At 43.9% G+C, this 22,948-nt stretch overlaps 1 protein-coding gene across 4 annotated transcripts in view; it reads right to left on the bottom strand.

The window, feature by feature from the left end:
- LOC110487799 (vascular endothelial growth factor receptor 3) overlaps positions 1 to 22,948 on the bottom strand; it is a 255,210-nt gene that overhangs the window by 63,679 nt on the left and 168,583 nt on the right. For all 4 annotated transcript variants that reach the window (XM_036943557.1, XM_036943558.1, XM_036943559.1 and 1 more), the window contains exons 11-16: positions 20,182 to 20,317; positions 14,398 to 14,506; positions 13,218 to 13,348; positions 10,183 to 10,411; positions 4,424 to 4,570; positions 3,365 to 3,496 (exon numbers count right to left, since the gene is read on the bottom strand). In XM_036943557.1, the coding sequence (XP_036799452.1) occupies positions 3,365 to 3,496; positions 4,424 to 4,570; positions 10,183 to 10,411; positions 13,218 to 13,348; positions 14,398 to 14,506; positions 20,182 to 20,317 (884 nt within the window). The remainder of the gene's footprint in view (positions 1 to 3,364; positions 3,497 to 4,423; positions 4,571 to 10,182; positions 10,412 to 13,217; positions 13,349 to 14,397; positions 14,507 to 20,181; positions 20,318 to 22,948) is intronic.

Here is a 22,948-nt window from a genome sequence, read left to right as displayed (position 1 = left end):
AAGTTCCCAGAGGCTATGATCCCACTATCAGTCAGTAATGGGGTTTAAAGATACAGACACCCGCAACCAGTTAAATATCACTTTAGTTATTCAATCATGAATCACCAGCTACAATAACCAACAATAACCTGAATCATGAATCACCAGCTACAATAACCAACAATAACCTGAATCATTAATCACCAGCTACAATAACCAACAATAACCTGAATCATGAATCACCAGCTACAATAACCAACAATAACCTGAATCATTAATCACCAGCTACAATAACCAACAATAACCTGAATCATTAATCACCAGCTACAATAACCAACAATAACCTGAATCATGAATCACCAGCTACAATAACCAACAATAACCTGAATCATTAATCACCAGCTACAATAACCAACAATAACCTGAATCATGAATCACCAGCTACAATAACCAACAATAACCTGAATCATTAATCACCAGCTACAATAACCAACAATAACCTGAATCATGAATCACCAGCTACAATAACCAACAATAACCTGAATCATTAATCACCAGCTACAATAACCAACAATAACCTGAATCATTAATCACCAGCTACAATAACCAACAATAACCTGAATCATGAATCACCAGCTACAACAATCACCAGCTACAATAACCAACAATAACCTGAATCATTAATCACCAGCTACAATAACCAACAATAACCTGAATCATTAATCACCAGCTACAATAACCAACAATAACCTGAATCATGAATCACCAGCTACAATAACCAACAATAACCTGAATCATTAATCACCAGCTACAACAATCACCAGCTACAATAACCAACAATTACCTGAATCATGAATCACCAGCTACAATAACCAACAATAACCTGAATCATGAATCACCAGCTACAACAATCACCAGCTACAATAACCAACAATAACCTGAATCATGAATCACCAGCTACAACAATCACCAGCTACAATAACCAACAATAACCTGAATCATTAATCACCAGCTACAACAATCACCAGCTACAATAACCAACAATAACCTGAATCATGAATCACCAGCTACAATAACCAACAATAACCTGAATCATGAATCACCAGCTACAATAACCAACAATAACCTGAATCATTAATCACCAGCTACAATAACCAACAATAACCTGAATCATTAATCACCAGCTACAATAACCAACAATAACCTGAATAATTAATCACCAGCTACAATAACCAACAATAACCTGAATCATTAATCACCAGCTACAATAACCAACAATAACCTGAATCATGAATCACCAGCTACAATAACCAACAATAACCTGAATCATTAATCACCAGCTACAATAACCAACAATAACCTGAATCATGAATCACCAGCTACAATAACCAACAATAACCTGAATCATTAATCACCAGCTACAATAACCAACAATAACCTGAATCATTAATCACCAGCTACAATAACCAACAATAACCTGAATCATTAATCACCAGCTACAATAACCAACAATAACCTGAATCATGAATCACCAGCTAGCCCATTGAACAATAACCTGAATCATGAATCACCAGCTAGCCCATTGAACAATAACCTGAATCATGAATCACCAGCTAGCCCATTGAACAATAACCTGAATCATGAATCACCAGCTACAATAACCAACAATAACCTGAATCATGAATCACCAGCTAGCCCATTGAACAATAAACTGAATCATTAATCACCAGCTAGCCCATTGAACAATAACCTGAATCATGAATCACCAGCTAGCCCATTGAACAATAACCTGAATCATGAATCACCAGCTAGCCCATTGAACAATAACCTGAATCATGAATCACCAGCTAGCCCATTAAACAATAACCTGAATCATGAATCACCAGCTATCCCATTGAACAATAACCTGAATCATGAATCACCAGCTAGCCCATTGAACAATAACCTGAATCATGAATCACCAGCTAGCCCATTGAACAATAACCTGAATCATGAATCACCAGCTAGCCCATTGAACAATAACCTGAATCATGAATCACCAGCTACAATAACCAACAATAACCTGAATCATGAATCACCAGCTAGCCCATTGAACAATAAACTGAATCATTAATCACCAGCTAGCCCATTGAACAATAACCTGAATCATGAATCACCAGCTAGCCCATTGAACAATAACCTGAATCATGAATCACCAGCTAGCCCATTGAACAATAACCTGAATCATGAATCACCAGCTAGCCCATTGAACAATAACCTGAATCATGAATCACCAGCTAGCCCATTGAACAATAACCTGAATCATGAATCACCAGCTACAATAACCAACAATAACCTGAATCATGAATCACCAGCTAGCCCATTGAACAATAAACTGAATCATTAATCACCAGCTAGCCCATTGAACAATAACCTGAATCATGAATCACCAGCTAGCCCATTGAACAATAACCTGAATCATGAATCACCAGCTAGCCCATTGAACAATAACCTGAATCATGAATCACCAGCTAGCCCATTGAACAATAACCTGAATCATGAATCACCAGCTAGCCCATTGAACAATAACCTGAATCATGAATCACCAGCTAGCCCATTGAACAATAACCTGAATCATGAATCACCAGCTAGCCCATTGAACAATAACCTGAATCATGAATCACCAGCTAGCCCATTGAACAATAACCTGAATCATGAATCACCAGCTAGCCCATTGAACAATAACCTGAATCATGAATCACCAGCTAGCCCATTAAACAATAACCTGAATCATGAATCACCAGCTAGCCCATTGAACAATAACCTGAATCATGAATCACCAGCTAGCCCATTGAACAATAACCTGAATCATGTATTACTGCATGTATTATTATTATGTCTTTTCAATTTCATGAAGCATTTCGCTGGACCCGCTACAACATCTGCTAAACAGTGTATGCGACCAATAAACTTTTCTTAAAGATTTTTTGATTTCAATCAATCAATCAAATGTATTTATGAAGCCCTTTTTAAATCAGCCGATGTCACAAAGTGCTGTACAGACAAACAGAAGGAAGCAGAAGGAAGCAGAGAAGAAGAGAAGAGTGGAAAATAGAAGGAAGCAGAAGGAAGCAGAGAAGAAGAGAAGAGAGGAAAATAGAAGGAAGCAGAAGGAATCAGAGAAGAAGAGAAGAGAGGAAAATAGAAGGAAGCAGAAGGAAGCAGAGAAGAAGAGAAGAGAGGAAAATAGAAGGAAGCTATTGTTGGAGACAGATGAAGGTGTGGACACAGGTGTGTGTGTGTGTGTGTGTGTGTCTGAAGGCTGTGTGTGTGTGTGTGTGTCTGAAGGCTGTGTGTGTGTGTGTGTGTGTGTGTGTGTCTGTGTGTGTGTGTGTTCCTGTCTCACCCAGCACTGTGACGGCAGCGGAGGAGTCTGCGCAGCCCCTCTGATTACAGGCGGTGCAGGTGTAGAGACCGGCGTCCTCTTCTCTGACACGCTGGATACTCAAAGTCCTGTTGGCGTCCTGTAGCTGCAGTCCTACACACACACACACACACACACACACACACACACACACACACACACACACACAGAGCTGTCAATCACTGACACAAACACACACATAGGCATGCGCTTGCGCTCACACACCACTCTGGTAAAACACACACGCACACACACACACACACACACACGCACACACACACACACACACATACACACATACACACACACACACACACACACGCACCCACCCAACAAGCCTTGCTTGTCTGCTAACCTGACAGCTACTCAGATTGATCCTCCTGTCAGCCCAGCCCCGCCAATCTCCCTCCCTCCCTCCCTCCCTCCCTCCCTCCCTCCCTCCCTCCCTCCCTCCCTCCCTCCCTCCCTCCCTCCCTCCACTCCCTCCCCTCCCCTCCCCTCCTCCCTCCCTCCCTCCCTCCCTCCCTCCCTCCCTCCCTCCCTCCCTCCCTCCCTCCCTCCCTCCCTCCCTCCCTCCCTCCCTCCCTCCCTCCCTCCCTCCCTCCCCTCCCCTCCCCTCCCTCCCTCCCTCCCCTCCCCTCCCCTCCCCTCCTCCCTCCCTCCCTCCCTTCCCTCCCCTCCCCTCCCCTCCCCTCCCTCCCTCTCTTTCATCTACCTCTCAATCAATCCATCTCTCATTCTCTCCACATGTCATGTATTTAATGTCTCCAAAGTGATAAGTCCCAGCTGTCTGTAGTCCTGCCAAACTGTCACTCAATCCAACCCCCTCTTGACCTCTAATACCTCAGAGACACACTGTGGAAGCTGATGACTCATGTCTTCAGCAACAGGTGTGTGTGTATACCAGCTGATGTTAGCTTATCCTGTGGGAGATGGCACGGCATATATGGTGTGTGTGTGTGTGTGTGTGTGTGTGTGCATGTCTGCATGTGTCTGTGTGCCTTTGTGTGCATCCCTTTGTGTGTGTGTGTGTGTACCTACCTGACATTTGGTGCAGGGGCTGGTTGTCTTTGAACCAGGAGAGGTGTGGTGAAGGAGTTCCCATTACATCACACTCCATCAGGAGAGACTCACTGATGTTCAATGTTTGATTGGCCGGGTTGTGTCTGTACCAGGGGGCTTCTAGAGCTGGGGGGGGGGGGGGGGGGGGGGAGGTAAAGAGAGAGAGAGAGATTGTGCTCTTTATGGACTCAAATGAGAAATATATACAAGTAAATCAACTTTTCCCCAAGCACAGTATGTCTAAACTCTGGTGTACAAACACCCAGTGCGCCCTAGACCCTCTGTCTGAGGACCAACTACCCAGCAACATAATCATACACACAGGCACAAATGACCTGAGAACACAGCAGGAAAGGGTGGCCACAGCACTAAAGGGAGTGATTGAAAAAGCTTCTTCGACTTTCCCCAACTTACAAGTGGTTATCTCCACCCTGCTACCACGATAAGACTCCCACCCTGCTACCACCATATTTTCTAGTAATATTATGGCGCTATGCTATTTAGCATTGCTGATGACAATTCGGGATGGGTGGTTCAGAGAGCTTAAGTCATACCACATGGATTGAGGTCTGGGCTTTGACCAGGCTATTCCAAGACAATTAAATGTTTCTTCATTCATGTGTTGCTTTAGCAGTATGCGCAGGGTCATTGTCCTGCTGGAAGGTGAACCTCCGTTCCACTCTCAAATCTCTGGAAGACTGAAACAGGTTTCCCTCAAGAATTTCCCTGTATTTAGCGCCATCCATCATTCCTTCAATTCAGAGCAGCTTCCCAGTCCCTGCCGAAGAAAAACATCCCCACAGCATGATGCCACCATCACCATGCTTCAATGTGGGGATAGTGTTCTCGGGGTGATGAGAGGTGTTGGGTTTGCACCAGACATAGCGTTTTCCTTAATGGTCAAAAAGCTACATTTTAGTCTCATCTGACCAGAGTACCTTCTTCCATATGTTTGGGGAGTCTCCCACATGCCTTTGGCGAACAACAAACGTGTTTGCTGATTTTTTTCTTTAAGCAATAGCTTTTTTTAGCCACTTTTCCATAAAACCCAGCTCTGTGGAGTGTACGGCTTAAAGTGGTCCTATGGACAGATACTCCAATCTCCGCTGTGGAGCTTTGCAGCTCCTTCAGGGTTATCTTTGGTCTCTTTGTTGCCTCTTTGACTAATTCCCTCCTTGCCTGGTCTGTGAGTTTTGGTGGGCGGCCCTCTCTTGGCAGGTTTGTTGTGGTGCCATATTCTTTCCATTTTTTAATAATGTATTCAATGGTGCTCCGTGGGATGTTCAAAGTTTCTGATATTTTTTTCATAACCCAACCCTGAACTTCTTCACAACTTTGTCCCTGACCTGTTTGGAGAGCTCCTTGCACTTCATGGTGCCACTTGCTTGGTGGTGCCCCTTGCTTAGTGATGTTGCAGACTCTGGGGCCTTTCAGAACAGGTGAATATACTGAGATCATGTGACACTTAGATTACACACAGGTGGAGGTGGTGAATACACATACCACTTTTCAGTTATCTTTTGTTGTTGAACTTCTGGAGAGAGTTTGCTGCACTGAAAGTAAAGGGGCTGAATAATTTTGCACGCCCAATTTTTCAGTTTTTGATTTGTTAAAAAAGTTTGAAATATCCAATAAATGTCGTTCCACTTCATGATTGTGTCCCACTTGTTGTTGATTCTTCACAAAAAAATACAGTTTTGTATCTTTATGTTTGAAGCCTGAAATGTGGCAAAAGGTCGCAAAGTTCAAGGGGGCCGAATACTTTCGCAAGGCACTGTAAATTAGTTCTAGAACCCATTGCCCTTTATGGTTGTTAGGTCTGGGGTCCGCTCACCAACCAAGACTTCACAAAATGGGACAAACACCAAATTGAGACAGCATGCAGAATCCAACAAAAATGTTCTAAAACACCAAATAATGCATGCAGAGCAGAATTAGGCCGGATACCAACTAATTATCAAAATCCAGAAAAGAGACGTTAAATTCTACAACCACCTAAAAGGAAGCGATTCCCAAACCTTCCATTACAAAGCCATCACCTACAGAGAGATGAACCTGGAGAAGAGTCCCCTAAGCAAGCTGGTCCTGGGGCTCTGTTCACAAACACAAACACACCCCACAGAGCCCCAGGACAGCAGCACAATTAGACCCAACCAAATCATGAGACAACAAAAAGATAATTACTTGACACATTGGAAAGAATTAACAAAAAAACAGAGCAAACTAGAAGGCTATTTGGCGCTAAACAGAGAGTACACAGTGGCAGAATACCTGACCACTGTGACTGACCCAAACTTAAGGAAAGCTTTGACTATGTACAGACTCAGTGAGCATAGCCTTGGTATTGAGAAAGGCCGCCGTAGGCAGACATGGCTCTCAAGAGAAGACAGGCTATGTGCTCACTGCCCACAAAATGAGGTGGAAACTGAGCTGCACTTCCTAACCTCCTGTCCAATGTATGACCATATTAGAGACACATATTTCCCTCAGATTACACAGATCCACAAAGAATTTGAAAACAAATCCAATTTTGATAAGCTCCCATATCTACTGGGTGAAATACCACAGTGTGCCGTCACAGCAGCAAGATTTGTGACCTGTTGCCACGAGAAAAGGGCAACCAGTGAAGAACAAACACCATTGTAAATACAACCCATATTAATGTTTATTTATTTTCCCTTTTGTACTTTAACCATTTGTACATCATTACAACACTTTATATAGACATAATATGACATTTGTAATGTCTTTATTCTTTTGAAACTTCTGTGAGTGTAATGTTTACTGTTCATTTTTATTGTTTATTTCACTTTTGTTTATTATCTACTTCAATTGCTTGGGCAATGTTAATGTATGTTTCCCATGCCAATAAAGCCCCTTAGAGAAAGAAATACAGGAAATTGGGGCAGGAAATGGAGAATTCCGTGTGACTGAGGTTAAAGGGTCAGGACTTGACATGAATGAAGCATTAGTGTGTTAATGACTGGGCCTATCCTCTGAGGGACTAGTGTGTTAATGACTGGGCCTATCCTCTGAGGGACTAGTGTGTTAATGACTGGGCCTATCCTCTGAGGGACTAGTGTGTTAATGACTGGGCCTATCCTCTGAGGGACTAGTGTGTTAATGACTGGGCCTATCCTCTGAGGGACTAGTGTGTTAATGACTGGGCCTATCCTCTGAGGGACTAGTGTGTTAATGACTGGGCCTATCCTCTGAGGGACTAGTGTGTTAATGACTGGGCCTATCCTCTGAGGGACTAGTGTGTTAATGACTGGGCCTATCCTCTGAGGGACTAGTGTGTTAATGACTGGGCCTATCCTCTGAGGGACTAGTGTGTTAATGACTGGGCCTATCCTCTGAGGGACTAGTGTGTTAATGACTGGGCCTATCCTCTGAGGGACTAGTGTGTTAATGACTGGGCCTATCCTCTGAGGGACTAGTGTGTTTAAACCCTTCCTCTGAGGGACTAGTGTGTGTTTAAACCCTTCCTCTGAGGGACTAGTGTGTTTAAACCCTTCCTCTGAGGACTAGTGTGTTAATGACTGGGCCTATCCTCTGAGGACTAGTGTGTTAATGACTGGGCCTATCCTCTGAGGGACTAGTGTGTTTAAACCCTTCCTCTGAGGGACTAGTGTGTGTTTAAACCCTTCCTCTGAGGGACTAGTGTGTGTTTAAACCCTTCCTCTGAGGGACTAGTGTGTTTAAACCCTTCCTCTGAGGGACTAGTGTGTTTAAACCCTTCCTCTGAGGGACTAGTGTGTGTTTAAACCCTTCCTCTGAGGGACTAGTGTGTGTTTAAACCCTTCCTCCGAGGGACTAGTGTGTGTTTAAACCCTTCCTCCGAGGGACTAGTGTGTGTTTAAACTCTTCCTCTGAGGGACTAGTGTGTGTTTAAACCCTTCCTCTGAGGGACTAGTGTGTGTTTAAACTCTTCCTCTGAGGGACTAGTGTGTGTTTAAACCCTTCCTCTGAGGGACTAGTGTGTGTTTAAACCCTTCCTCTGAGGGACTAGTGTGTTTAAACCCTTCCTCTGAGGGACTAGTGTGTGTTTAAACCCTTCCTCTGAGGGACTAGTGTGTGTTTAAACCCTTCCTCTGAGGGACTAGTGTGTTTAAACCCTTCCCCTGAGGGACTAGTGTGTGTTTAAACCCTTCCTCTGAGGGACTAGTGTGTTTAAACCCTTCCTCTGAGGGACTAGTGTGTGTTTAAACCCTTCCTCTGAGGGACTAGTGTGTGTTTAAACCCTTCCTCTGAGGGACTAGTGTGTTTAAACCCTTCCTCTGAGGGACTAGTGTGTGTTTAAACCCTTCCTCTGAGGGACTAGTGTGTGTTTAAAACCTTCCCCTGAGGGACTAGTGTGTTTATAACCCCCTCCTCTGAGGGACTAGTGTGTGTTTAAACCCTTCCTCTGAGGGACTAGTGTGTTTAAACCCTTCCTCCGAGGGACTAGTGTGTGTTTAAACTCTTCCTCTGAGGGACTAGTGTGTGTTTAAACCCTTCCTCTGAGGGACTAGTGTGTGTTTAAACTCTTCCTCTGAGGGACTAGTGTGTGTTTAAACCCTTCCTCTGAGGGACTAGTGTGTGTTTAAACCCTTCCTCTGAGGGACTAGTGTGTTTAAACCCTTCCTCTGAGGGACTAGTGTGTGTTTAAACCCTTCCTCTGAGGGACTAGTGTGTGTTTAAACCCTTCCTCTGAGGGACTAGTGTGTTTAAACCCTTCCCCTGAGGGACTAGTGTGTGTTTAAACCCTTCCTCTGAGGGACTAGTGTGTGTTTAAACCCTTCCCCTGAGGGACTAGTGTGTGTTTAAACCCTTCCTCTGAGGGACTAGTGTGTTTAAACCCTTCCTCTGAGGGACTAGTGTGTGTTTAAACCCTTCCTCTGAGGGACTAGTGTGTGTTTAAACCCTTCCTCTGAGGGACTAGTGTGTTTAAACCCTTCCTCTGAGGGACTAGTGTGTGTTTAAACCCTTCCTCTGAGGGACTAGTGTGTGTTTAAAACCTTCCCCTGAGGGACTAGTGTGTTTATAACCCCCTCCTCTGAGGGACTAGTGTGTGTTTAAACCCTTCCTCTGAGGGACTAGTGTGTGTTTAAACCCTTCCTCTGAGGGACTAGTGTGTTTAAACCCTTCCTCTGAGGGACTAGTGTGTGTTTAAACCCTTCCTCTGAGGGACTAGTGTGTGTTTAAAACCTTCCCCTGAGGGACTAGTGTGTTTATAACCCCCTCCTCCGAGGGACTAGTGTGTGTTTAAACCCTTCCTCTGAGGGACTAGTGTGTTTAAACCCTTCCTCTGAGGGACTAGTGTGTGTTTAAACCCTTCCTCTGAGGGACTAGTGTGTGTTTAAACCCTTCCTCTGAGGGACTAGTGTGTTTATAACCCCCTCCTCCGAGGGACTAGTGTGTTAATGACTGGGCCTATCCTCTGAGGGACTAGTGTGTTTAAACCCTTCCTCTGAGGGACTAGTGTGTGTTTAAACCCTTCCTCTGAGGGACTAGTGTGTTTAAACCCTTCCTCTGAGGGACTAGTGTGTTTAAACCCTTCCTCTGAGGGACTAGTGTGTGCTTAAACCCTTCCTCTGAGGGACTAGTGTGTTTAAACCCTTCCTCTGAGGGACTAGTGTGTTTAAACCCTTCCTCTGAGGGACTAGTGTGTTTAAACCCTTCCTCTGAGGGACTAGTGTGTGTAGGGTTTAAACACACTGTTTGGTTCCGTGTGTGTGTGTGTCTCTCCCTCTCACCTTGAACCGATATGTATTTGCGTAGACAGTGTTTCTCTCGGCTCCTCCTATTCTGAACCTCACAGACATAGTTCCCTTCATCCTGTAGCGTGATGCTAGCTATAGTCATCTCCAGGACCCAGCTGTTAGACTGCTCCTGGTAGGTCAGTTGTCCATCCAGGCGGTCAGCGTACAGGTGGACACTACGACAGTCCAGCTCCAGGGGTTTACCACGCTCATCCTGCAGCGCCTGGAGGGAGGGAGGGAGGGAGGGAGGGAGGGAGGGAGGGAGGGAGAGCAGAGCAGAGCAGAGCAGAGCAGAGGTCACGATCAGATGAGCTCCTGCATTTTTCAGCATTTTCTTTAAAAAAAGATAGATTTAGAGTCAGATAAACTTAGATTTTTTGTCAAGAACACATACAGGATGCTACCCTCTACAACATAACCCCCACTTCAAATCAAAACTTAAAACCTACAACCTGATTTTGGACGGAATTACGGAATCACCTGGAAGGCTCACAACTACCAAGATTTATTACTCTATACAGCAAATTCTCTGGAAAACAACAGAAACCTGAAAACACCATCCAACCTGGAACTGAGTGAGTAATGTTTAGTCTGAAACTATATTCTATTTCCAAAAGCCAAGAAGAAAAATACACAACATTACTTTATAAGGACTGAATGCTAACATAATTCTGCCAAGCTTGATACAGCTTCAACTAGCACTGACGTGTCAAGTGAGAGGTGTCAAAGCCCATTAGCCCAACAATGGCAGGAGAGTCACACAGTCTACCCCAACCAAATGGAGAGGCCTTAGAAGCTCCCTCCCGCTGTTCAGAGGTAATTAAAATACAGTACCCTTTGCATGTAAAGAATGATAAGGCAAGAAAAGACCACAAGAAGAAGCTCCTTATGGAAAATCAAGAGACACTTTTTGCTGACTATTACAAAAATGGGAACATCAGCAACCTTATCTTCCACACAAACCATCCTCTGGCATGGCAGGGTGCTATATTAGCACACTAACCCTTTGTTAAGAGAGGGGGTGTTAACGAGGGGTGGAAACTCATGATACTTGACAGCGAGGACTCTGAGTCAGCTAATATAAATATCTATAAGTCCAGAACAGTAATGGTACAGGGTAACCCCAAACAGTTTCATCTGGACTTTCACCAAATTAAAGAATCAGCCCAGCAGGAGAAGCTCTCCCTTGATAAAGATACCCCCACCCCGAGCGGGTCAGACCAGACCTCTTCTTTATGTAACCCCACAGACGAGCAACCCCCAGCGGACAGTCAACCTCCCAGCACAGATTACTACTCCCTCATTGAAATGAAGGATGTATTTACCCAGCTGGGAGGTAAGGCAGGTGGAGCTGGAACAGCAGGTGATTACACTCCAGTCAGCACAGACCCAGACAACAGTCCAGCACAACAACACCCCCTCAACCAGACCCAGAGAGTTGGAGGTGGAGAGAGACATACCTGCACTCTGGACAGTGGTGAGACAACTACAACAGGAGAAAGAGCAGCACCAGGAGAAGAACAGAGCACTAGAGGAGAGGATCAGACTGCTGGAGGAGAGGGTGAGGGGGATGGCGTGTGACAGAGAACAACCCACTAGAGAGATAACCACCCCCACAGAAAAGCCAGCAGAATAGCCCACCTCAGCACCCGACAAAAGTTTCGACTAGATCTTCTGCACAGATTCTGACAGACCTGGGCCCTGACAGTAAATCTCAGTAAGACCAAAATTCAACATACCAATTAGGATTTGGCTAAAAATACTTGAATCAATCATAGAACCCATTGCCCTTCATGGTTGTGAGCTATGGGTTCTGCTCACCAACCAAGACTTCACAAAATGGGACAAACACCAAATTGAGACTCTGCATGCAGAATTCTGCAAAAATATCCTCCGTGTACAACGTAGAACACCAAATAACGCATGCAGAGCAGAATTAGGCCGATACCCACTAATTATCAAAATCCAGAAAAGAGACGTTAAATTCTACAACCATCTAAAAGGAAGCGATTCCCAAACCTTCCATAACAAAGCCATCACCTACAGAGAGATGATGAACCTGGAGAAGAGTCCCCTAAGCAAGCTGGTCCTGGGGCTCTGTTCACAAACACAAACACACCCTACAGAGCCCCAGGACAGCAGCACAATTAGACCCAACCAAATCATGAGAAAACAAAAAGATAATTACTTGACACATTGGAAAGAATTAACAAAAAAACAGAGCAAACTAGAAGGCTATTTGGCGCTAAACAGAGAGTACACAGTGGCAGAATACCTGACCACTGTGACTGACCCAAACTTAAGGAAAGCTTTGACTATGTACAGACTCAGTGAGCATAGCCTTGCTATTGAGAAAGGCCGCCGTAGGCAGACATGGCTCTCAAGAGAAGACAGGCTATGTGCTCACTGCCCACAAAATAACCATTTGTACATTGTTAAAACACTGTATATATATAATATGACATTTGTAATGTCTTTATTGTTTTGAAACTTCTGTATGTGTAATGTTTACTGTTAATTTGTATTGTTTATTTCACTTTTGTATAACAATGTTAACACATGTTTCCCATGCCAATAAAGCCCCTTGGGGAGGGAGGGAGGGAGAGAGGGAGAGAGGGAGAGAGGGAGAGAGGGGGAGAGAGAGAGAGAGAGAGAGAGAGAGAGAGAGAGAGCGAGAGAGAGAGAGAGAGAGAGAGAGAGAGAGAGAGAGAGAGAGAGAGACAGACAGAGAGAGAGAGACAGAGACAGAGACAGAGACAGAGAGTCCTGTCTGGACCAATTAAACAGTTACCTGCGGGTCCAGTCTGTACCAGGTGAGCTGTTACCTGCGGGTCCAGTCAGTACCAGGTGAGCTGTTACCTGCGGGTCCAGTCTTGACCAATTAAACAGTTACCTGCTGGTCCAGTCTGTACCAGGTGAGCTGTTACCTGCGGGTCCAGTCTGTACCAGGTGAGCTGTTACCTGTGGGTCCAGTCTGTACCATGTGAGCTGTTACCTGCGGGTTCAGTCTGTACCAGGTGAGCTGTTACCTGCGGGTCCAGTCTGTACCAGGTGAGCTGTTCGTAGGTGTAGTTGTCAGCGATGCAGCTTAGCGACACCTCCTCCTGCTCCAGAGGTTCCTCAGACGGACCCAGCTCTACACTGAACCCTTCTGGGATAGCTGGAGGAGGGAGGGAGGGGATTAGGAAAGTTAGAGAGATTTTTTTGCTATGATTTTGAGGGCTCTATGGTTCAATGGTTCAAAATGTTGTTTTTAAACTACTACACAAACTACTAGTACTACTATTACAAAACGGCAGATCTACTTATTAATGTATATAGAGTATAATGCATATTACTGTACAGTACTTATTAATCTATATACAGTATAATGCATAGTACTGTACAGTACTTATTAATCTATATACAGTATAATGCATATTACTGTACAGTACTTCTCAATCTATATACAGTATAATGCATATTACTGTACAGTACTTATTCATGTATATACAGTTTAATGGATAGTACTGTACAGTACTTATTCATGTATATACAGTATAGTGCATATTACTGTTCAGTACTTATTCATGTATATACAGTATAGTGCATATTACTGTAAAGTACTTATTCATGTATATACAGTATAGTGCATATTACTGTTCAGTACTTATTCATGTATATACAGTATAGTGCATATTACTGTAAAGTACTTATTAATGTATATACAGTATAGTGCACATTACTGTACAGGACTTATTAATGTATATACAGTATAATGTATATTACTGTATAGTTCTTATTAATTTATATACAGTATAGTGCATATTACTGTACAGTACTTATTAATGTATATACAGTATAGTGCATATTACTGTACAGTACTTATTCATGTATTTACAGTATAGTGCATATTACTGTTCAGTACTTATTCATGTATATACAGTATAGTGCATATTACTGTACAGTACTTATTCATGTATATATGGTATAATGCATATTACTGTACAGTACTTATTAATGTATATACGGTATAATGCATAGTACTGTACAGTACTTATTCATGTATATAAGGTATAGTGCATAGTACTGTACAGGACTTATTAATGTATATACAGTATAGTGCATATTACTGTACAGTACTTATTCATGTACATACAGTACAGTGCATATTACTGTGCAGTGCTTTGTATGCTAAACCAAGAGAAGGAAATACGTTGAAATACTCACTGGTCACATAGAAGTATATCAGCTTCTGGTCTTTACCCACTGTGTTGTTAGCAGTACATTTATACATGACTGATACACTGGCGTTCTGGATCACCAGTCTGCTGACTATCTAGAGAGGAGAGGAGGGGGGAGGGAGAGTAGAGAAGAAGGAGGGAGGGAGGAGAGAGGAGAGGAGAGGAGAGGGAGGAGAGGGGAGGGAGGAGCGGGAGGGAGGAGAGGAGAGAGGGGAGGGAGGGGGGAGGGAGGAGAGGGAGGGTGGGAGGAGAGGAGGGAGGGAGGATAGGAGAGGGGAGGGAGTGAGGGGGGGAGGAGAGGGGAGGGAGGGGGAGAGGAGAGAGGAGAGGAGAGGGAGGGAGAGGAGAGAGAGAGGAGAGGGAGGGAAGAAGGAGAGGGGAGGAGAGGTGAGAGGAGAGAGAGGGAAGGGGAGGGGAGGAGAGGAGTGGAGAAGGGAGGGGGAGAGGAGAGGAGATGGAGAGGAGAGGGAGAGGAGAGGGAGGGAAGGGGAGGGGAGGGGAGGAGAGGTGAGGAGAGGAGAGGAGAAGGGAGGGGGAGAGGAGAGGAGATGGAGAGGAGATGGAGAGGAGAGGGAGGGAAGGGGAGGGGAGGGGAGGAGAGGTGAGGAGAGGAGAAGGGAGGGGGAGAGGAGAGGAGATGGAGAGGGGAGGGAGAGGAGAGGGAGGGAAGGGGAGGTGAGGAGAATATAAACATTAAAAAAGACAGGTGTTCTGCATCACCAGCCTGCTGACTATCTAGAGGAAGACAGGTTTCAATACAAACATGGTTTTCATACTAAATAAATGTACTATTACATTGAAAGTGCTGAACAGGAAAGGAAGAAGCTTCTAATGTTTTATCATGTGTTGACGTGTTTTTTACTAGACAACTGACTGGGACTTTGACCCCTAGCCTGGAATCCACACTCAATCCACTAGTATCTACTCTGACTCTGGTTGTCCTGGTTGTCCTGGGTGTCCTGGCTGTCCTGGTTGTCCTGGTTGTTTCCATGCTACTCTGACTCTGGTTGTCCTGGTTGTCCTGGTTGTTTCCATGCTACTCTGACTCTGGTTGTCCTGGTTGTCCTGGTTGTTTCCATGCTACTCTGACTCTGGTTGTCCTGGTTGTTCTGGTTGTCCTGGTTGTCCTGGCTGTCCTGGTTGTTTCCATGCTACTCGTTGTCCTGGTTGTTCTGGTTGATTTCATGCTACTCTGACTTTGGTTGTCCTGGCTGTCCTGGTTGATTCCATGATACTCTGACTCTTATTGTCCTAGTGGTCCTGGTTGATTCCATGCTACTCTGACTCTGGTTGTCCTGGTTGTTTCCATGCTACTCTGACTCTTATTGTCCTAGTGGTCCTGGTTGTTTCCATGCTACTCTGACTCTGGTTGTCCTGGTTGTTTCCATGCTACTCTGACTCTGGTTGTCCTGGTTGTTTCCATGCTACTCTGACTCTGGTTGTCCAGGCTGTCCTGGTTGTTTCCATGCTACTCTGGCTCTTGTTGTCCTGGTTGATTCCATGCTATTCTGGCTCTTGTTGTCCATGTTGATTCCATGCTATTCTGGCTCTTGTTGTCCTGGTTGATTCCATGCTATTCTGGCTCTTGTTGTCCTGGTTGTCCTGGTTGATTCCATGCTACTCTGGCTCTTGTTGTCCTGGTTGATTCCATGCTATTCTGGCTCTTGTTGTCCTGGTTGTCCTGGTTGATTCCATGCTACTCTGGCTCTTGTTGTCCTGGTTGATTCCATGCTATTCTGGCTCTTGTTGTCCAGGCTGTCCTGGTTGTTTCCATGCTACTCTGGCTCTTGTTGTCCTGGTTGATTCCATGCTACTCTGGCTCTTGTTGTCCATGTTGATTCCATGCTATTCTGGCTCTTGTTGTCCTGGTTGATTCCATGCTATTCTGGCTCTTGTTGTCCTGGTTGTACTGGTTGATTCCATGCTACTCTGGCTCTTGTTGTCCTGGTTGATTCCATGCTATTCTGGCTCTTGTTGTCCTGGTTGATTCCATGCTACTCTGTCTCTTGTTGTCCTGGTGTTGCTGTGTTGTGCTGGTTGATTCCATGCTACTCTGGCTCTTGTTGTCCTGGTTGATTCCATGCTATTCTGGCTCTTGTTGTCCTGGTTGATTCCATGCTATTCTGGCTCTTGTTGTCCTGGTTGATTCCATGCTATTCTGGCTCTTGTTGTCCTGGTTGATTCCATGCTATTCTGGCTCTTGTTGTCCTGGTTGATTCCATGCTATTCTGGCTCTTGTTGTCCTGGTTGTCCTGGTTGATTCCATGCTACTCTGTCTCTTGTTGTCCTGGTTGTTTCCATGCTACTCTGACTCTGGTTGTCCTGGTTGTTTCCATGCTACTCTGACTCTTATTGTCCTAGTGGTCCTGGTTGATTCCATGCTATTCTGACTCTTGTTGTCCTGGTTGTCCTGGTTGATTCCATGCTATTCTGGCTCTTGTTGTCCTGGTTGATTCCATGCTATTCTGGCTCTTGTTGTCCTGGTTGATTCCATGCTATTCTGGCTCTTGTTGTCCTGGTTGTCCTGGTTGATTCCATGCTACTCTGGCTCTTGTTGTCCTGGTTGATTCCATGCTACTCTGGCTCTTGTTGTCCTGGTTGATTCCATGCTACTCTGTCTCTTGTTGTCCTGGTGTTGCTGTGTTGTGCTGGTTGATTCCATGCTACTCTGGCTCTTGTTGTCCTGGTTGATTCCATGCTACTCTGGCTCTTGTTGTCCTGGTTGATTCCATGCTACTCTGGCTCTGGTTGTCCTGGTTGTCCTGGTTGATTCCATGCTACTCTGGCTCTGGTTGTCCTGGTTGTCCTGGTTGATTCCATGCTACTCTGGCTCTGGTTGTCCTGGTTGTCCTGGTTGTCCTGGTTGATTCAATGCTACTCTGGCTCTTGTTGTCCTGGTTGATTCCATGCTACTCTGTCTCTTGTTGTCCTGGTGTTGCTGTGTTGTGCTGGTTGATTCCATGCTACTCTGGCTCTTGTTGTCCTGGTTGATTCCATGCTACTCTGGCTCTTGTTGTCCTGGTTGATTCCATGCTACTCTGGCTCTGGTTGTCCTGGTTGTCCTGGTTGATTCCATGCTACTCTGTCTCTTGTTGTCCTGGTTGTTTCCATGCTACTCTGACTCTGGTTGTCCTGGTTGTCCTGGTTGTTTCCATGCTACTCTGTCTCTTGTTGTCCTGGTGTTGCTGTGTTGTGCTGGTTGATGAGAACACGGTCTCTGTAGAACTTGACGTGACTCAAACCTTTCCGCTGCCACGCCTGCCACTCCCTCACAACAGGAACTGACCTCACAGGTGTGACTCACAACAGGAAGTGTGCTGTGTGTGCATTTGCGTGTGTGTGTGTGTGTGTGTGTGTGTGTGTGTGTGTGTGTGTGTGTGTGTAGTCCCATTCCCCTCAGGAAGTGTGCTCAGGAAGAGGGTTCAAAATATTTCTGAGGTGGAAATGGAACACTTGCCCTCTCTTCTCTGTCATACAGGACACTGTTTGGGTCACTTAGGTAGAAATACTGTCACACAGGACACTGTTTGGGACACTTAGATAGAAATACTGTCACACGGGACACTTAGTAAGAAATACTGTCACACAGGACACTTAGGTAGAAATACTGTCACCCAGGACACTTAGGTAGAAATACTGTCACCCAGGACACTTAGGTAGAAATACTGTCACCCAGGACACTTAGGTAGAAATACTGTCACACAGGACACTTAGGTAGAAATACTGTCACCCAGGACACTTAGGTAGAAATACTGTCACACATGACACTAAAAACAAGTATTTGATACACTGCCAATTTTGCAGGTTTTCCTACTTACAAAGCATGTAGAGGTCTGTAATTTTTTATCATAGGTACACTTCAACTGTGAGAGATGGAATCTAAAACAAAAATCCAGAAAATATCATTGTATGATTTTTAAGTAATTAATTTGCATTTTATTGCATGACATAAGTATTTGATCACCTACCAACCAGTAAGAAATCTGGCTCTCATAGACCTGTTCGTTTTTCTTTAAGAAGCCCTCCTGTTCTCCACTCATTACCTGTATTAACTGCACCTGTCCACACACTCAATCAAACAGACTCCAACCTCTCCACAATGGCCAAGATCAGAGAGCTGTGTAAGGACATCAGGGATAAAATTGTAGACCTGCACAAGGCTGGGATGGGCTACAGGACAATAGGCAAGCAGCTTGGTGAGAAGGCAACAACTGTTGGCGCAATTATTAGAAAATGGAAGAAGTTCAAGATGACGGTCAATCACCCTCGGTCTGGGGCTCCATGCAAGATCTCACCTCGTGGGCCATCAATGATCATGAGGAAGGTGAGGGATCAGCCCAGAATTACACGGCAGGACCTGGTCAATGACCTGAAGAGAGCTGGGACCACAGTCTCAAAGAAAACCATTAGTAACACACTATGCCGTCATGGATTAAAATCCTGCAGCGCACGCAAGGTCCCCCTGCTCAAGCCAGCGCATGTCCAGGCCCGTCTGAAGTTTGCCAATGACCATCTGGAAGATCCAGAGGAGGAATGGGAGAAGGTCATGTGGTCTGATGAGACAAAAATAGAGCTTTTTGGTCTAAACTCCACTCGCCGTGTTTGGAGGAAGAAGAAGGATGAGTACAACCCCAAGAACACCATCCCAACCGTGAAGCATGGAGGTGGAAACATCATTCTTTTGGGATGCTTTTCTGTAAAGGGGACAGGACGACTGCACCGTATTGAGAGGAGGATGGATTGGGCCATGTATTGTGAGATCTTGGCCAATAACCTCCTTCCCTCAGTAAGAGCATTGAAGATGGGTCGTGGCTGGGTCTTCCAACATGACAACGACCCGAAACGCACAGCCAGGGCAACTAAGGGGTGGCTCCGTAAAAAGCATCTCAAGGTCCTGGAGTGGCTTAGCCAGTCTCCAGACCTGAACCCAATAGAAAGTCTTTGGAGGGAGGTTATGTGCCCAGCGACAGCCCCGAAACATGAAGGATCTGGAGAAGGTCTGTATGGAGAAGTGGGCCAAAATCCCTGCTGCAGTGTGTGCAAACCTGGTCAAGAACTACAGGAAACGTATGATCTCTGTAATTGCAAACAAAGGTTTCTGTACCAAATATTAAGTTCTGCTTTTCTGATGTATCAAATGCTTATGTCATGCAATAAAATGCAAATTAATTACTTAAAAATCATACAATGTGATTTCCTGGATTTTTGTTTTAGATTCCGTCTCTCACAGTTGAAGTGTACCTATGATAAAAATTACAGACCTCTACATGCTTTGTAAGTAGGAAAACCTGCTAAATCGGCAGTTTATCAAATACTTGTTCTCCCCACTGTATAAAGAGTTGTTCTGCCAACTAGCTTAAGGGACTATCTTCCTGTTCTATCTATGAGATACTAAAGCTTTATAAAATAATCAATCTATGATTGTAAATTGGTGTACGATTCAGTTTAAAACTGAAAGCAACCTAATAAATCTACTACCTACTAAATCCTAATTGGAAACTTGATCAAAATTATAGGCAACAATAATATAATAGCATGGTTATGATTCAACATTCAGATAACATTCAGATAACATTTGTCCTCAGAGATCTAACATTGTCTCTTTCTCTGAGATACTTGATCAGAATGATAGAATAATGTACTAACGCTGTCATGATTAAACATTTAGGTAACGTTCAGGTAACGTTCAGGTAACATTCAGATAACATTCAGACAACATTTGCAGTATTGTTAAACGGTGTAAACTTTTGTTTAGGGAGTGAGAACCAACCTTCTGCCTCCCGTCCACCACTTCGACTGACGTCTCGATGTTTTCTATTTTATTAACGGTGTTCTGTGAGTCCAGGTCCTGCCAGTTCTGACAGTCTGAGACGCTGTCGCTACGCCCTTTACGATCCCGCCGACTCCTACAAAACACAAAACACAACAACATAGTCTTTCACCACGGCCCGTAGGCACCCTATCCTCTATATAGTGCACTACTTTAGACCAGGGCTGGCACACTATTCCCTATATAGTGCACTACTTTTAGGATTGATGCTTGCTTGACAGATTTTTAGGTAAAAAAATGTGTAGAATTTAAATCAATTTCACAAAGAAACCCTCAGAGGATGACGGAGCGATGTGGTCCTCGGTGTAGAACAGAACAGGACTAAACCAATAGCATTTGGGGAACCATCCAATGTTCCAGACCTTTCCATACGCTTACATGGTCTGTCATTTACCAGACTCTCTCATCCACTTACAGTTAGCGCATTCAGCTAAGTAAAGACCACCACACAATCACAGTCATTGCTGGTAACTTTCCTCAATAAATCAGCTGTCAGAAAACCATCCAACGTATCCTTTGACCAGGGCCCAAATGGCACCCTTTTCCCCTACGTAGTGCACTATGTGATCAAAAGGAGGGCACTACATAGGGAATAGGGTGCTGTTTGGGACGCAGGTCTTGTTTCAGTGATTGCCATGCATAGTGTGCTGTGGTGGTGGAGTAAGAGGAGAAAACAGAAGCACATCAACATCAAACAGGACATCTACGAGACAATCATCTACGAGACAATCATCTACGAGACAATCATGAATAAGACAATCATCTACGAGACAATCATCTACAAGACAATCATCTACGAGACAATCATCTACAAGACAATCATCTACGAGACAATCATCTACGAGACAATCATCTACGAGACAATCATGAATAAGACAATCATCTACGAGACAATCATCTACAAGACAATCATCTACGAGACAATCATCTACAAGACAATCATCTACGAGACAATCATCTACAAGACAATCATCTACGAGACAATCATCTACAAGACAATCATCTACAAGACAATCATCTACAAGACAATCATCTACAAGACAATCATCTACAAGACAATCATCTACGAGACAATCATCTACGAGACAATCATCTACAAGACAATCATCTATAAGACAATCATCTACAAGACAATCATCTACAAGACAATCATCTACAAGACAATCATCTATAAGACAATCATCTACAAGACAATCATCTACGAGACAATCATCTACGAGACAATCATCTACAAGACAATCATCTACAAGACAATCATCTACGAGACAATCATCTACAAGACAATCATCTATAAGACAATCATCTACAAGACAATCATCTACAAGACAATCATCTACAAGACAATCATCTACGAGACAATCATCTACGAGACAATCATCTACGAGACAATCATCTACGAGACAATCATCTATAAGACAATCATCTACAAGACAATCATCTACGAGACAATCATCTACGAGACAATCATCAACGACACAATCATCTACGAGACAATCATCAACGACACAATCATCTACGAGACAATCATCTACAAGACAATCATCTACAAGACAATCATCTACGAGACAATCATCTACAAGACAATCATCTACAAGACAATCATCTACGACACAATCATCTACGAGACAATCATCTACGAGACAATCATCTACGAGACAATCATCTACAAGACAATCATCTACAAGACAATCATCTACGAGACAATCATCTACAAGACAATCATCTACGAGACAATCATCTACAAGACAATCATCTACAAGACAATCATCTACGAGACAATCATCTACGAGACAATCATCTACAAGACAATCATCTATAAGACAATCATCTACGAGACAATCATCTACGAGACAATCATCTATAAGACAATCATCTATGAGACACATCTATGAGACAATCATCTATGAGACAATTATCTACGAGACAATCATCTACGAGACAATCATCTACGAGACAATCATCTACGAGACAATCATCTACGAGACAATCATCTACGAGACAATCATCTATGAGACAATCATCTATGAGAGAATCATCTATGAGACACATCTATGAGAGAATCATCTATGAGACACATCTATGAGACAATCATCTATGAGACAATTATCTACGAGACAATCATCTACGAGACAATCATCTACGAGACAATCATCTACGAGACAATCATCTATGAGACAATCATCTATGAGAGAATCATCTATGAGACACATCTATGAGAGAATCATCTATGAGACACATCTACGAGACAATCATCTATGAGACAATTATCTACGAGACAATCATCTACGAGACAATCATCTACGAGACAATCATCTACGAGACAATCATCTACGAGACAATCATCTATGAGACAATCATCTATGAGAGAATCATCTATGAGACACATCTATGAGAGAATCATCTATGAGACACATCTATGAGACAATCATCTATGAGACAATTATCTACGAGACAATCATCTACGAGACAATCATCTACGAGACAATCATCTACGAGACAATCATCTATGAGACAATCATCTATGAGAGAATCATCTATGAGACACATCTATGAGAGAATCATCTATGAGACACATCTACGAGACAATCATCTACGAGACAATCATCTATGAGACAATCATCTATGAGACACATCTCTGAGACAATCATCTACGAGACAATCATCTATGAGACAATCATCTACGAGACAATCATCTATGAGACAATCA

The sequence above is a fragment of the Oncorhynchus mykiss genome, chromosome 14 (genome assembly GCF_013265735.2).
Source record: "Oncorhynchus mykiss isolate Arlee chromosome 14, USDA_OmykA_1.1, whole genome shotgun sequence".
Taxonomy (NCBI): domain Eukaryota; kingdom Metazoa; phylum Chordata; class Actinopteri; order Salmoniformes; family Salmonidae; genus Oncorhynchus; species Oncorhynchus mykiss.
This window is presented reverse-complemented; position numbering and strand designations above follow the sequence as displayed.